The sequence below is a fragment of the Saimiri boliviensis genome, chromosome 1 (assembly GCF_048565385.1).
Source record: "Saimiri boliviensis isolate mSaiBol1 chromosome 1, mSaiBol1.pri, whole genome shotgun sequence".
In the NCBI taxonomy this organism is placed as follows: Eukaryota; Metazoa; Chordata; class Mammalia; order Primates; family Cebidae; genus Saimiri; species Saimiri boliviensis.
The window spans coordinates 44,014,350-44,027,289 of record NC_133449.1 but is presented as its reverse complement, the minus strand read 5'-3'; the positions used below and the strand labels follow the sequence as shown (position 1 = coordinate 44,027,289).

The 12,940-nt window shown below is 35.6% G+C and overlaps 1 protein-coding gene across 5 annotated transcripts in view; it reads left to right on the top strand.

Moving 5' to 3' along the window:
- The window catches only part of PREPL (prolyl endopeptidase like), a 48,535-nt gene that overhangs the window by 9,931 nt on the left and 25,664 nt on the right, over positions 1–12,940 (top strand). For 4 of the 5 annotated variants that reach the window (XM_010337461.3, XM_074396712.1, XM_074396704.1 and 1 more), the window contains 4 exons: positions 8,318–8,440; positions 10,116–10,182; positions 10,740–10,946; positions 12,357–12,492. In XM_010337461.3, coding sequence (XP_010335763.1) covers positions 8,318–8,440; positions 10,116–10,182; positions 10,740–10,946; positions 12,357–12,492 — 533 coding nt within the window. The remainder of the gene's footprint in view (positions 1–8,317; positions 8,441–10,115; positions 10,183–10,739; positions 10,947–12,356; positions 12,493–12,940) is intronic. The other variant, XM_010337462.3, reaches the window with a different exon arrangement.

The window sequence follows — 12,940 nt, the reverse complement described above, 5'->3', positions numbered from 1 at the left end:
GTAGCCTCTACCTCCTGGGCTCAAGCTGTCTTGCTGCCTCACCTCCGAAGTAGCTGGAACCACAACCATGCCCAGCTAATAATTTGATTTTTTTGTGGAGACAGGATCTCACTTTGTTGTGTGGACTGGTCTTGAACTCCTAAGCTCAAGTAATCTTCCTGCCTCAGCCTCCCAGAGTGCTGGGATTACATGCGTGAGCCTCCATGCCCAGCCCCATGATCCATTTTGAATTCATTTTATTTATGGTGTAAGGGATTGGGGTACAGCTTTATTCCTTTGCTTGTGGGTATCCGTGATCTCAGCAACATTTGTTGAAAAGACTCTTCTTTTTCCATCGAATTGTCTTGGCATCCTTTCTAAAAATCAACTGACCATAAATTCAATGGTTTATTTCTGGACTCTCACTTTTATCTCATTTTTTTATATATCTGTCCTTGTGGCAGTACTACACATTTAATTATTATAGCTTTGTAATAAGTTGTTTTTGTTTTTGTTTTTGAGACAGAGTCTTGCTCTGTTGCCCAGGCTGGAGTACAGTGGTACCATCTCGGCTCACTGCAACCTCTGCCTCCCAGGTTCAAGCAATTTTGCTGCCAATGCCCCCCAAGTAGCTGGGATTACAGGTGCCCACCACCATGCCTAGCTGTTTTTTGTTTTTATTTTTAGTAGAGATAGGATTTCACCATGTTGGTCAGACTGTTCTCAAACTCCTGAGCTCAAGGTGATCTGCCTTTCTCAACCTCCCAAAGTGCTGGGATTGTAGGTGTGAGCTACCACGCCTGGCCTTTAATAAGTTTTAAAATCAGGAAGTGTGTGAATTCTTTCTAAACAAATGAAGAAACTAAAGCCACAAAGCAAAAGGTTAAGTGAGAAAACTAGTAGAGTCAGAAATAGACCTAAGGTAGCCCAATTCAAAGTACCTTTCTTTTTCAATATCTTGTGGTACAGGTAGAGCATCCTTAATCCAAAATCTGAAATGCTCCAAAATACAAAACTTTTTTTTTTTTTTAATAGAGACAGAGTCTTGCTATGTTACCCAGGCTGGCCTCAAGCTCCTGGGCTCAAGTGATCCTCCTGCCTCAGTCTCCCAAAGTGCTGGGATTATAGGCATGAGCTGCCACTGCTGGCCAGTGAGCATCTTTTCTTAAATTTATTGATCCTATTGGATTTTCTTCTTGAATACCTATTTTTGTCTTTTGACCTTCTTTTAATTGCTTATCCTTTTCTTACTGATTCCTAAGATTTCTTTACAGGTGTTTTGTCTTTTACATGTGCTGTATTTATCTTCTCCATGCTTTTCCTATTAATATTCTTTTCACTTTATGTTAGCTTTCATTAAATATGTTTTTTCATTTTATGTTTTGTGCTATCTGAATTTTATTCAACTCTACAAATATTTGTTGAATACCTGCTATGCACCATTCTAGGCACTGGGGACATAGCACTGAGCAAAATAAAAATCTCTGCCTTTTTGAAGCTTACCATCGTACTTGAGCAGGAAGGAGAGAAAGAATAAAGAATTACATGAACAAGCCTAGGTGCAATGGGTCATGCCTGTAATCCCAACACTTTGGGAGGCTGAGGTGGGCTAATTGCTTGAGACCAGGAATTGAAGAACAGCCTGGGAAACATGGCAAAACCCTGTTTTTACAAAAAATGCAAAAATTAGCTGGGCATGATGGCACCCATAGTCCCAGCTACTTAAGAGGCCGAGGTCCAGGATCGATTGTTTGAGCCCAGGAGGCAGAGGTTGCAATGAGCTGAGATTATGCCGCTGCACTCCAACCAACATGACACAAGTGAGACCTCATCTCTCGGGGAAAAAAAAAGAACATGAACGTAATACAGAGTATGTCAGAAGTGATAGGTATAGTGAAGAAAAAAAAGGGAAGATGTGAATAGGCAGTGTGGGGATAGGGAGGGATGTTATTTTAGTCAAACGGTTATTAGGAAAGGCCTAACTTAGAAGTTGACGTTTGAGCAACGGCTTTAAGGAAGTATTTGGGCATAGGGCCCAAGTTCTAAGAAACTGATATGGGAGCAAGCTTTATATGATCAAGAAACATCAAGTATGGATTAACTGGAATAAGTGGACTTGGTGTGTAGTAGTAGATGAGGTCATCAATGTAATGGGACAAGATTCTTCAGGACTTTATAGACCATTGTAAGGATTTTTGCTTTTCCTCTTGAGCAAGATGGGAAACCATTGGAGGATTTTGAGTAGAGTAACATAATTTGACTTTAGACTCACACAAGCTTCTTTGTTGAAAATAGACTGGAAGGCAAGTGCAGAAGCAGAGAAAGCCCTTGAGGTTTTGCAGTAATCCAAGGGAGAAATAATGATCGTACTAGCCTGGTGTCCAATCCAAGTATGAGAAGTGGTCAGATTCTAGGTATCTTGAAAACAGAATTGACAGGATTTGGCAGACCACTTGTTTGTGGCAAAAGAAAAAGACAAAACCAACTCTAATGCTTTTAAGCCTGAGTAGCTGGGGGTACAGATTTGTCATTTATGTAAATAGGAAAGATTGCTTGGAAAATGAGGTTTTTTTGTTTTGTTTTTAATAGGGCAGGGGATATATGGGGAGATTGAAAGTTCAGATTTAGACATTTTTTGGCATGTTAGACATACAGTAGAAATGTTGGGTAGTCAGTTGGACATACAAGTTCAACTTGTTCAGGGTTGTTCAGGCTACAGCTATAAATTTGGAAGTCCTCAGCATATAAATAATATTTAAGGGCATGACTGGATGAGATCTAGGGCAGACACTAAAGAAGAGAAGTAGCCCAGGAACTGAGCCCTGCCAATGTTAAAAAGCCAGGGAGATGCCAGGCACGGTGGCCCACGCCTGTAATCCTACTACTTTGGGAGGCCAAGGTGGGCAGATAACGAGGTCAGGAGTTTGAGACTAGCCTGGCCAATGTGGTGAAACCCCGTCTCTACTAAAAATACAAAAAAAATAGCCGACCTTGGTGGTGAGCACTTATAAATCCCAGCAACTCAAGAGGCTGAGGCAGGAGAATCACTTGAACCCCAGAGGCGGGGTTTGCAGTGAGTCGAGATCGTGCCATTGCACTCCAGCCTGGGCAACAAGAGGGAAACAAACCAGCTAAAGAGACTGAGAAGCAAAGGCCAGTGAAATAAAAGGAAAACAAGGAGAATGAGGTGTCCTAGAAGCCAAGTAAAGTATTTTTACGAGGAGGAAGTGATTACTGTATCATGATGCTGTTAGGTCAAGTAATATGAATACTGAAAATTAACTTTTGCACCTTGCAATATGGTGGCCATTCAGTGACCTTGACAGGAGCAGCCAGTGGCATAAGAAGGGCAAAAGTCTGGGCTCTAGAGAAGAGGATAAGGAGAAGAACTGGAAGCAGAAGATGAAAGAAAGAATTTTCCTTCATTTAACAATAGTTTTTAAAAAACAATGAGTTAATAGCAAATACGGTTAGTTATTTTAAATGAATATAACTAAAATTTTGGAAATCTCATTGGTGTTTCATGGTTGCTAAATACAGTGTATGCTAATATGAATGAATTTCAGGTATTTTAATTACAGATTTAGTATATTTCTGTGTAAGATAACTGACAAATTATTAAGTCAAGGAAGTTCCTCTCTATTCGTAATTTAAGGTTTTATCATTTTTTAAAGCATGGTGATTAGTTTTTTCCCCCTGCATTTATTGAAATGGCTCTAAGATTTATCTTCTTTATTTGTGTTAGATTACATTGATAGACTTTTTTTTCTGATGTTGGACCATCCTTTCGTTCTTAGGAAAAAATCCTACTTGGTCACATAAAATTTTACTAGTATTACTACTAGTGTTTTTATTTTGTGCTTTTTAAAATTTATTTTATCACCTTTTACTCTAGAATAAGATTGATTTTTAAATTGTCTTATATTATCATTGTCTAATTTTGATGCCAAGTTTATATTAGCCTGTTAAAATGAGTAGTTTTATCTCTTTTACTATTTTTTATTATTATACTTTTAAGTTCTGGAGTACATGTGCAGAATGTGCAGGTTTATGTATACACATGCCATGGTGGTGTGCTGTGATCTGCATTAGGTATTTCTCCTAATGCTATCCCTCCCCAAGACCCCAACTCCCCCATTCCTCCCCTAGTGCCCCCCACCCCCTGACAGGCTGCAGTGTTCGATGTTCCCCTCCCTGTGTCCATGTGTTCCTGTTGTTCAACTTCCACTAATGAGTGAGAACATGTAGTATTTGGTTTTCTGTTCTTGTCTTAGTTTGCTGAGAGTGATGGTTTACAGCTTCATCCATGTCCCTGCAAAGGACATAAACTCATCCTTTTTTATGGCTGCATTGTATTCCATGGTGTATATGTGCCACATTTTCTTTATCCAGTCTATTATTGATGGTCATTTGGGTTGGTTCCAAGTCTTTGCTATTGTGAACAGTGGCACAATAAGCATACGTATGCCTGTGTCTTTATAGCAGAATGATTTATAATCCTTTGGGTATATACCCAGTAATGGGATTGCTGGGTGAAATGGTATTCCTGGTTTTAAATCCTTGAGGAATCACCACATTGTCTTCCACAGTGGTTGAACTAATTTACACTCCCACCAACAGTGTAAAAGCATTCTGTGTTTCTCCACATCCTTTCCAACATCTGTTGTTTCCTGACTTTTTAATGATTGCCATCTTAACTGGCATGAGATGGTATCTCAATGTAATTTCAATTTGCATTTCTTTAATGACCAATGATGATGAGCTTTTTGTCATATGTTTGTTGGCTGCATAAATGTCTTTGAAAAGTGTGTCCATATCCTTTGCTCACTTTTTGATGGGGCTGTTTGTTTTTTTCTTGTAAATTTGTTTAAGTTCTTTGTAGATCCTGGATATTAGCCCTTTGTCAGATGGATAGATTGCAAAAATTTTCCTCATTCTGTAGATTGTGAAACGATTATATGTTTCTTGAAGATCCAAGGAAGCTACCTTTGAAAACATCTGGGCTTGGTGTCTCTTTCAAGAAGGGGACACTTAATTACCAATTTAATATCTTTAAGAGTTAGTGGCTTACATAGCTTTTCTATTTCTTGAGTCAGTTATGGTAATTATTTTTTCCTTCTGGAAAATTGCCCATTTCGTTTATTTTCAAATAGATTCACATAAAGTTTATTGTGATTTTTTAAAATCTCTATTATATCTGTAATTATGCCTTTTTCACTCCTCATATTTTTTAATCAATTTTGTGATGTTTGTATTTAATAGGTTTCTAAAAGCCAACTTAATTTGATTCCTGTAGTTTCTTTGTTATCAATTTAATTGCAACAAATTAATTTTTTTCCTTTCTTTTACTTCCTTCAGATTTACTCTTTTTCTGTTTTCCTAAATTGAAATGCTTCATATTGCATTGTTTTTCTATTGCTGTGGATTTCTGTTTTTTCAATATATTTGTTTATTATTTATTATTATTGTTGCTCAAATTGTCCAAAATGTGGCCAGAAAAACCCCTTCAGTTGATACTTGTATTCTTTTGACATGTTTCCATTAAACTTTGAGCACTTCCTTATTTTCTGGCAGAAGATTTCCCAAACCTACCATGTATTTTCTCCCTGCCCTCACCTTAGAATTAGCCGTTTACTAATGGCTAATTAGTCTTGACTGAAGGGCTGTCCAGTGTCTTTCTACTTCACCATTTTTCTATCTTTAGAGTTCACCATCTTTGCCATGATAAAGTTAACACACATTATTCTCCTTTGTATAACAGTTTTCATTGTTAAAATGATTTTGTGGAGGGCCACTTGGGAAATGGGAAGGAGTACTTCTTTTTACCACTAATGGAGTGATTCTGTATCTGTAACCTTCTTAAAATCTGATGGTAAAGCCATCCTTACTTCAGCTCCATTGGGTAGTATATGCCCTTAAAACAACTAGACTATTTAAAGTATTAAGATACCTGGCTAAAATGGATGGCTTTAGCTGTATACCCTAATGATACTGCTAGCTGAAATTGAAATGAAAGCTTAGAACACATAACAGGTGTCCTTGGGACAGAAAAAAAACCAGGTAACTTGGAGTACTTTATACATATTATATAAAATCTCAGTTTCCATGGGAATAATTCCTTTGGAAGAATTACTTAGGAAGCTTTTGAGTTCTGCTTGAATTTCATTAAGGCACTCAGAAATCGTATTGTTTTCAGAGTATTTTGGTTCAGAGAAGCTCAATTTATTTGAATTTAATGTAAAGTTAAGAGGATGAGTTTTGGAGCCAGCTCTGTTGCTTTTAGCTCTGTGTTGGCTATGGCTCTTAATAAGAATGAGTATTTAAAAGAGACAGAACCCAGCTCCATGACCTAAAATGTGCTAGAAGCTGCAGGGTAATAGAGAGAGATAATCCTGACTCTACTTCAAAAGTTTTAATGGAGATTACAGAACAGACAATTCTGAATCTAGAAATGCAAAGGCAGCTCCTATTGCTATGTTACAGTTTCAGGATAGAATTCTAGACATCTTCTGACTTCTGATGGTGAGATGAGGGGATTATTGATACAGATATCATACCTTACCACTTTAAAGATCAACCATAGATTTTTGTAGAAATGCTTTAAAAAATGAATGAAAAATTAACATATAAGCTTCCAGTATTTGATCTTCAAATACTTAAAAAATTAACTGTATGGGGTGAGGTGGCATACTCCTATCATCGCATCTACTTGGGAGGCTGAGACAGGAGGATTGTTTGAGCCCAGGAGTTTGAGTCCAGCCTGCGCAACATAGTGATACTCCGTCTCTAAAAAACTCAGAAAATCATGTGATTGGAAGTAGAAGCTAAATGATTGAAACTGTCATAGCAACCATTAATGCTAATTTGAATCTAATTCAAATAATTGTCTCAAAAAAATCAAAAAGGAAACCCTTTGTAAAAATGATTCTTTTCCATTTAATTTAGTGATTTTTCTATTCTTGTGTTTTAGATTGTAAACTCTTTGTAATATAAACTATATTTATAGTTTATATTCTCTACAGTGTTGGTAAAGTATAGACACATTCATTTATGCAATAAGTATTTTCCAGCTGTTGGAGATCCTTAGCAAAAACTTAAGTTCTCCATCCCCCTCACTGGCACAAATCACTGTACAGTTGTCATCTTTGGCAGAGAGCTGAAGTAAAAAATCTTGGCCAGAATTATTTTGGTTAAATAAGGCAAACCATTGCAGTGTTGAGTTATTGAACACTTTTTAAATTTGAAAACTAAGGTTTTGCTTTATCCAAATTATAATCATTTGTATTATAATTATTTGCTTAACAGAAGTCAAATAAAGTTCTTAGCTTGTTAGTCACTCCCAATAAGACACAGTGAATGCTTATTTCGCTTTCATCTATCTCCTCCCTCATGTTCACTAATTTTCTATTGTTTTTCCTGGTTCTTCCTTTCATAAAGTGAACATACTCTTTTTTTCTTAAAACGAAAAAGAAGCTCTGTTTCACTAGGCATTAATTCTTTCTCTCTCTCTCTGGTGGTGGTGGTTGTTTTTGTTTTTGTTTTTGTTTTTTTTGTATTTTTTATAGAGAATAGAGTCTCACCATGTTGCCCAGGCTGGTCTTGAACTCTTGGGCTCAAGTGATCCATTCTTCTTGACCTCCCAAAATGCTGGGGTTACAGGTGTGAGCCACTGCACGCAGCCAGTTCACTTTTTGATTTGATAAACAGTTCTGTTTTGGGGGTTAGTTATTCCCACAAGAAAAGAAAAGTATATCCCTTGGTTCTCAGACCCATGTAAATTTTAAAAAATTTAAAAGTAAAAAATTATAGTTAAGTAGGAAAATATTTCTTATCATTCTGGCTGTGAATAAAATAATAGTGAACATTTATTAGTAATGATAATGCCTTCCTCTTCTTTGTTATTTCCCTCCTTTTAGGAGGTACTTCAGTACTTACAAAACTCCAACGATTTTTTTCTCTACCTGACTTTCCTATTAAATATGTAAAAGTTCATGAAATTTTATTTTCTCCTTAATTGTGTATGAATTTTCCGTAGTATTTCTGAACATTTCTCCTGAGCTTCTTAGTATTTCTGCTTCTTAAGGACTTATTCATCTAAAATAATAGTATAACCATCAAATGTTTTATTCTTTGTTTATTTTTTTAATGAAAAAGAGATCATTTTATTGATGAGCCTAGGAAAGAGCATTTAAAATGTGTGAAATGGATATTATTTAATATTATTTCTTTTTTTGAGCAAGTATTACAATGTTAGGTCTACATACTTACTTATCTTTAAAAGCAAAAGTTATTTTCCCCTACTTTGAAATGCTTTTGATCATAACAAACCTTTTTCCAGGATCGTCAGCCTGTGGAACAGGAAAACAAAAAACCCCTTCCAGAAAACATGGATGCATTTGAAAAAGTGAGAACAAGATTGGAAACACAGCCACAAGAAGAATATGAAATCATCAATGTGGAGGTAAGATATCTCATGTCTTTTTTAAAAAAAATTGATATTACCAATCAAAATGCAAATAAGATACCTTGCAGTTTAGAGACATAATCCACATCAAGATTATACTGCTTTTGGCCTTTAAAATAAGCTGAAAAACTTAAAAAGCAAAGACTTTGCAGATTGTGATCACAGATTGTGATCCTTTACATCTTTCAATAAGTATAAATATCAAAACTAAGATGAATTTTCAACTGTAATATATTAATTCTGGTTTTTGCAAACAATCAGTTCTGATTTATAAGTAAATTTAAGAAACAGGATCTCACTGTTTGCCCAGGCTGATCTTGAACTCCTGGGCTCAAGCAACCCTCCCACCTCAGCCTCCCAAAGTGCTGAGATTATAGGTGTGAACCACCACACCTAGCCCTGATATAAAAATTTTTAAATAATTCTAAGGAGAAGTTCCAATTAAACTAGTTCATACTTTGTTATTATTTGAAAATTACTTGATTGTTCTAAATTTTTTTCTTTAGCATAATACCATGAAAGCCAAGCATCTGTTTAACCATTTTATGGTTATCACAGTCATAAATATTCAATCGAAATGAATTGAGGGCCGGGCACAGTGAGTTACACCTGTAATCCCAGCACTTTGGGAGGTCAAGGCAGGTGGATCACCTGAGTTCAGGAGTTCTAGACCAGCCTGGCCAACATGGTGAAATCCCCCATCTCTACTAAAAATACAAAAATTAGCCGGGCATAGTGGCGGGTGCCTGTAGTCTCAGCTGCTTGGGAGGGTGAGGCAGGAGAATCACTTGAACCCAGGATGCGGAGGTTGCGGTGAGCCGAGATAGCGCCAGTGCACTCCAGCCTGGGTGACAGTGTGAGACTCTATCTCAAAAAAAAACAAAAAGAAATGAAATGAATTGAACATGCATGTTGAAAATTTTTTTATAAGATTGGAAAATAGAACCACAATAAGTGAAAATCACCTACATAGTAGAATGGAAATAGTAGGTTAAGAATAAAGAACTCCAAATTCAAATTAACTAGCAGATAACAAATATGTTGTAAGCCACTGAAATCATATCAGTCAATTACATTTAATATGTAGGCGTTAGACAAGAACACCATATTTTGGTAATATTCATTGTCTCAATTTCAAATTGTCTGTCTTGTCATCCCACAGCAGAGGAAATATTTCGTGTAAGATCAAGACTGTGTATAGTTGTTAGTGACAGCATATTTTAAAAGAAAGAATCTCAGAAAGTTATTGACTGGGTTTTCAGGCTAGTCTGAGCCACAGTTTCCTCCTCTGCATCATTTTGGATTATCTTAAAGATGCCACTTGGTTTCTGTTAATTGACTCCCATTGTACAGATATCAGATGTTTCTAAAATATAGCAAAAGTGTTTTGTACAGTTGTGAGAACGGACAGATTTTTATTATACCTTTTCTTTACTGCCTCTTGTATTTATGTATTAAAAACCCCTCTAGTGGTTATGAACATATGAAAATCATATCTTATCAACTGTATTGTAAAAATGGTCCATTTTATATTTCCTATGTGTTCATTCATATACTTCAACAGGTCTGTTTTTTATAAGAGGTCTCATTTCTTCTTCATCTTGAATAGTCAGACCATGAAAAGGTTCATTAAATTATTATTAAGTAAACTGTGTGTTTCTTTTATCATTAGGTTAAACATGGTGGTTTTGTTTATTACCAAGAAGGTTGTTGCTTGGTTCGTTCCAAAGATGAAGAAGGTATGCCACAATATTTCTTTTTACATGATTTTATATTTTTATAGGAAATTTATTAATTTCTTAAAGACACTTTTTTTAAAAATTATTTCTAAATGTTTTTTTAAATGACCACGTTTTAATCTCTGAGTTTATGTAAGACATAGTTAAATACTACACTCAGAAGCTTTGGCAGGGAGAATGGAGATGGGATACAACATTTTTTGGGCATCTGCTGTGTCTTAGGTACTGTGCTAGGCTCCTGACATATGTTATTGATTGTCATTTATATTTGCTTACTTTCTAGGGTCTGTATGGTCTGTAAACACTAAATTAGACTGTAGCAATACCAAATAATGTCTCATAAGTTGATGCATAGAATAATACTGAATAGTGTAAGATAATATTAAATAACATTGTCAGTTTATGTACAAGTTAAGCTGCCATCATTGTTAAAAGAAGCTAGGATATGGCCTCTTACAGAATGGAAATTCTGATTTAAAACATTAAAATACAGTTTTAATTTTTTTAATTACTTTAAAGTAATTTAAATTTTCACTTTCATATTTTTCTTTATGCAGCAGACAGTGATAATTATGAAGTTTTGTTCAATTTGGAGGAACTGAAATTAGACCAGCCCTTCATTGATTGTATCAGAGTTGCTCCAGATGAAAAATATGTGGCTGCCAAGATAAGAACTGAGGATTCCGAAGCATCTACCTGTGTAGTTATAAAGCTCAGCGATCAGCCTGTAATGGAAGCTTCTTTCCCAAATGTGTCCAGTTTTGGTAAGCCACCCACCGAAATAGTCCTCTGTTTCAAAAGGCAACGTAACACTTTTGAAACATTTTTTTGTCCCGTATGAGTGAGGGAGAAGGTGAATGCCTAATCCATATATCCCTGTGGACTATACATCTTCCTATAAAACCTCTTATTCAAGAGCCCTTCCCTTATTTAATTATATATCTAGTTGGATAGTTTTGAAATCTTCATGTTTTTAAAAGAGTTACTATCAGAGTCCAGGTTGTATTTTATATTTTGATTTATCAGTAATTCTTTGCCAAATTATTATTTAGAATACATTTTTACACATTAAGTTGCATCTTAATATTTTATTCAAATTTAAGCTTGAATATGTTTTTTTAATTTTATGTTATCTTACAGAGATGTTAACAGCAAACTGCCCAAAGTCATTACCAAAGAACTTTGGTATGCCTTGAACCTACTTATTTACCAATGGAAGCTGTGACATTTTTAGTAATAGAACTAACTTTAAATTGTATTATTTATCATTGAGTGGTCCGTATGTTACATTTTGTCCTCTCTTTTCATTTTCTGCCATCATTTTCTCCATTGTTTAACTAAATGTTGTTGCAGTGACTTGAAATTATACCCTAGCTGTTGAATTCTAAGACATACATTTTGTACATTTTAACCTCTAAAATCACATTATACATTTTAAACAGTGATGCATATTATACAGTGATGACTTAAAATCACTGTCAGCCAGGTAGCTGTCATGATGTAATTGTGTGCAGAATTCTGTTGACAGCTTCTGGTGGGATCAAGAATCAGCATCAAAATGTGTTTAGTAGTTGGAGATATTCTGTGGCTTGAAAGCAGACAGGGAAGGTTTACGCATGAGAGGGAGATGCAGTATTTCCTCAGACTTAGTTTCAAGTTGTAGAGTGAAACAGAATTCACCTCCTAAAAGCAAATGTGACTTTACCAACGTCTTTCCTAAATATTGAGCATTTAGCTCTTATTTAGAAACTTGAGTACTCTGAGACTGGTAACTACTTGAAAACTTGGAACTGGTATAGTAGTAGTTTATTCTCAGAAAAGCTCTCTGGCTTATATACAATGCAGAGTAGATACAGTCAAATGTTTAGATCAGGCGTCCCCAAACTTTTTACACAGGGGGCCAGTTCAGTGTCCCTCAGACCGTTGGAGGGCCGCCACATACTGTGCTCCTCTCACTGACCACCAATGAAAGAGGTGCCCCTTCCTGAAGTGTGGCGGGGGGTGGGGGGCGGATTAATGGCCTCAGGGGGCCGCAGTTTGGGGATGCCTGGTTTAGATTTACAGGGATAAACTTGCATATCTTCTCATTGGCTTTCAAAATTAGAATGTGCTGTGCCTTTTTTTTTATGGTATACAGATGATTATTTATAATTTTTTTCATTATTTTCTTTCAGAATGGGTAAAGGATGAGGAAGATGAAGATGTTTTATTTTACACCTTTCAGAGGAACCTTCGCTGTAATGATGTATATCGAGCTACTTTTGGTGATAACAAACGTAATGAACGTTTTTACACGGAAAAAGACCCAAGGTACTAAAGTAATCTAATCAAATCTTTTTATCCAGAACATTTCTCCAATTAAAGTACTGACCCTGGTTGACTTAAAATGTTTATTTTGGTTAAAACCAAGAATAATAATGCTAAAATGATCATTCTTTTATTAGTTGTTTGTGTTCAAAATTGGAGTCTTGTAATATTCAAAATCAGAGTAAATACAAATGCATCATTAACAATTTATTATTAAAAACAAATATATTTTGTGAATTATAGTATAGTTGTAACTGCAACATAGTTCATTCATGTAAATTCATAATGCTGACTTAGAACTGCTAGATTGTGAACAGACTGAGTCTGTTTCACCTTTGCATCTTAATTGATAAGCAGGGTGCCAGGTTTATATAGTGCTATTTAGTCAGTGTCTATTGCTTGAGTAAATGGTATATTTAGGTAGGTATCCCTCTTTCAAACTAAAAACCCC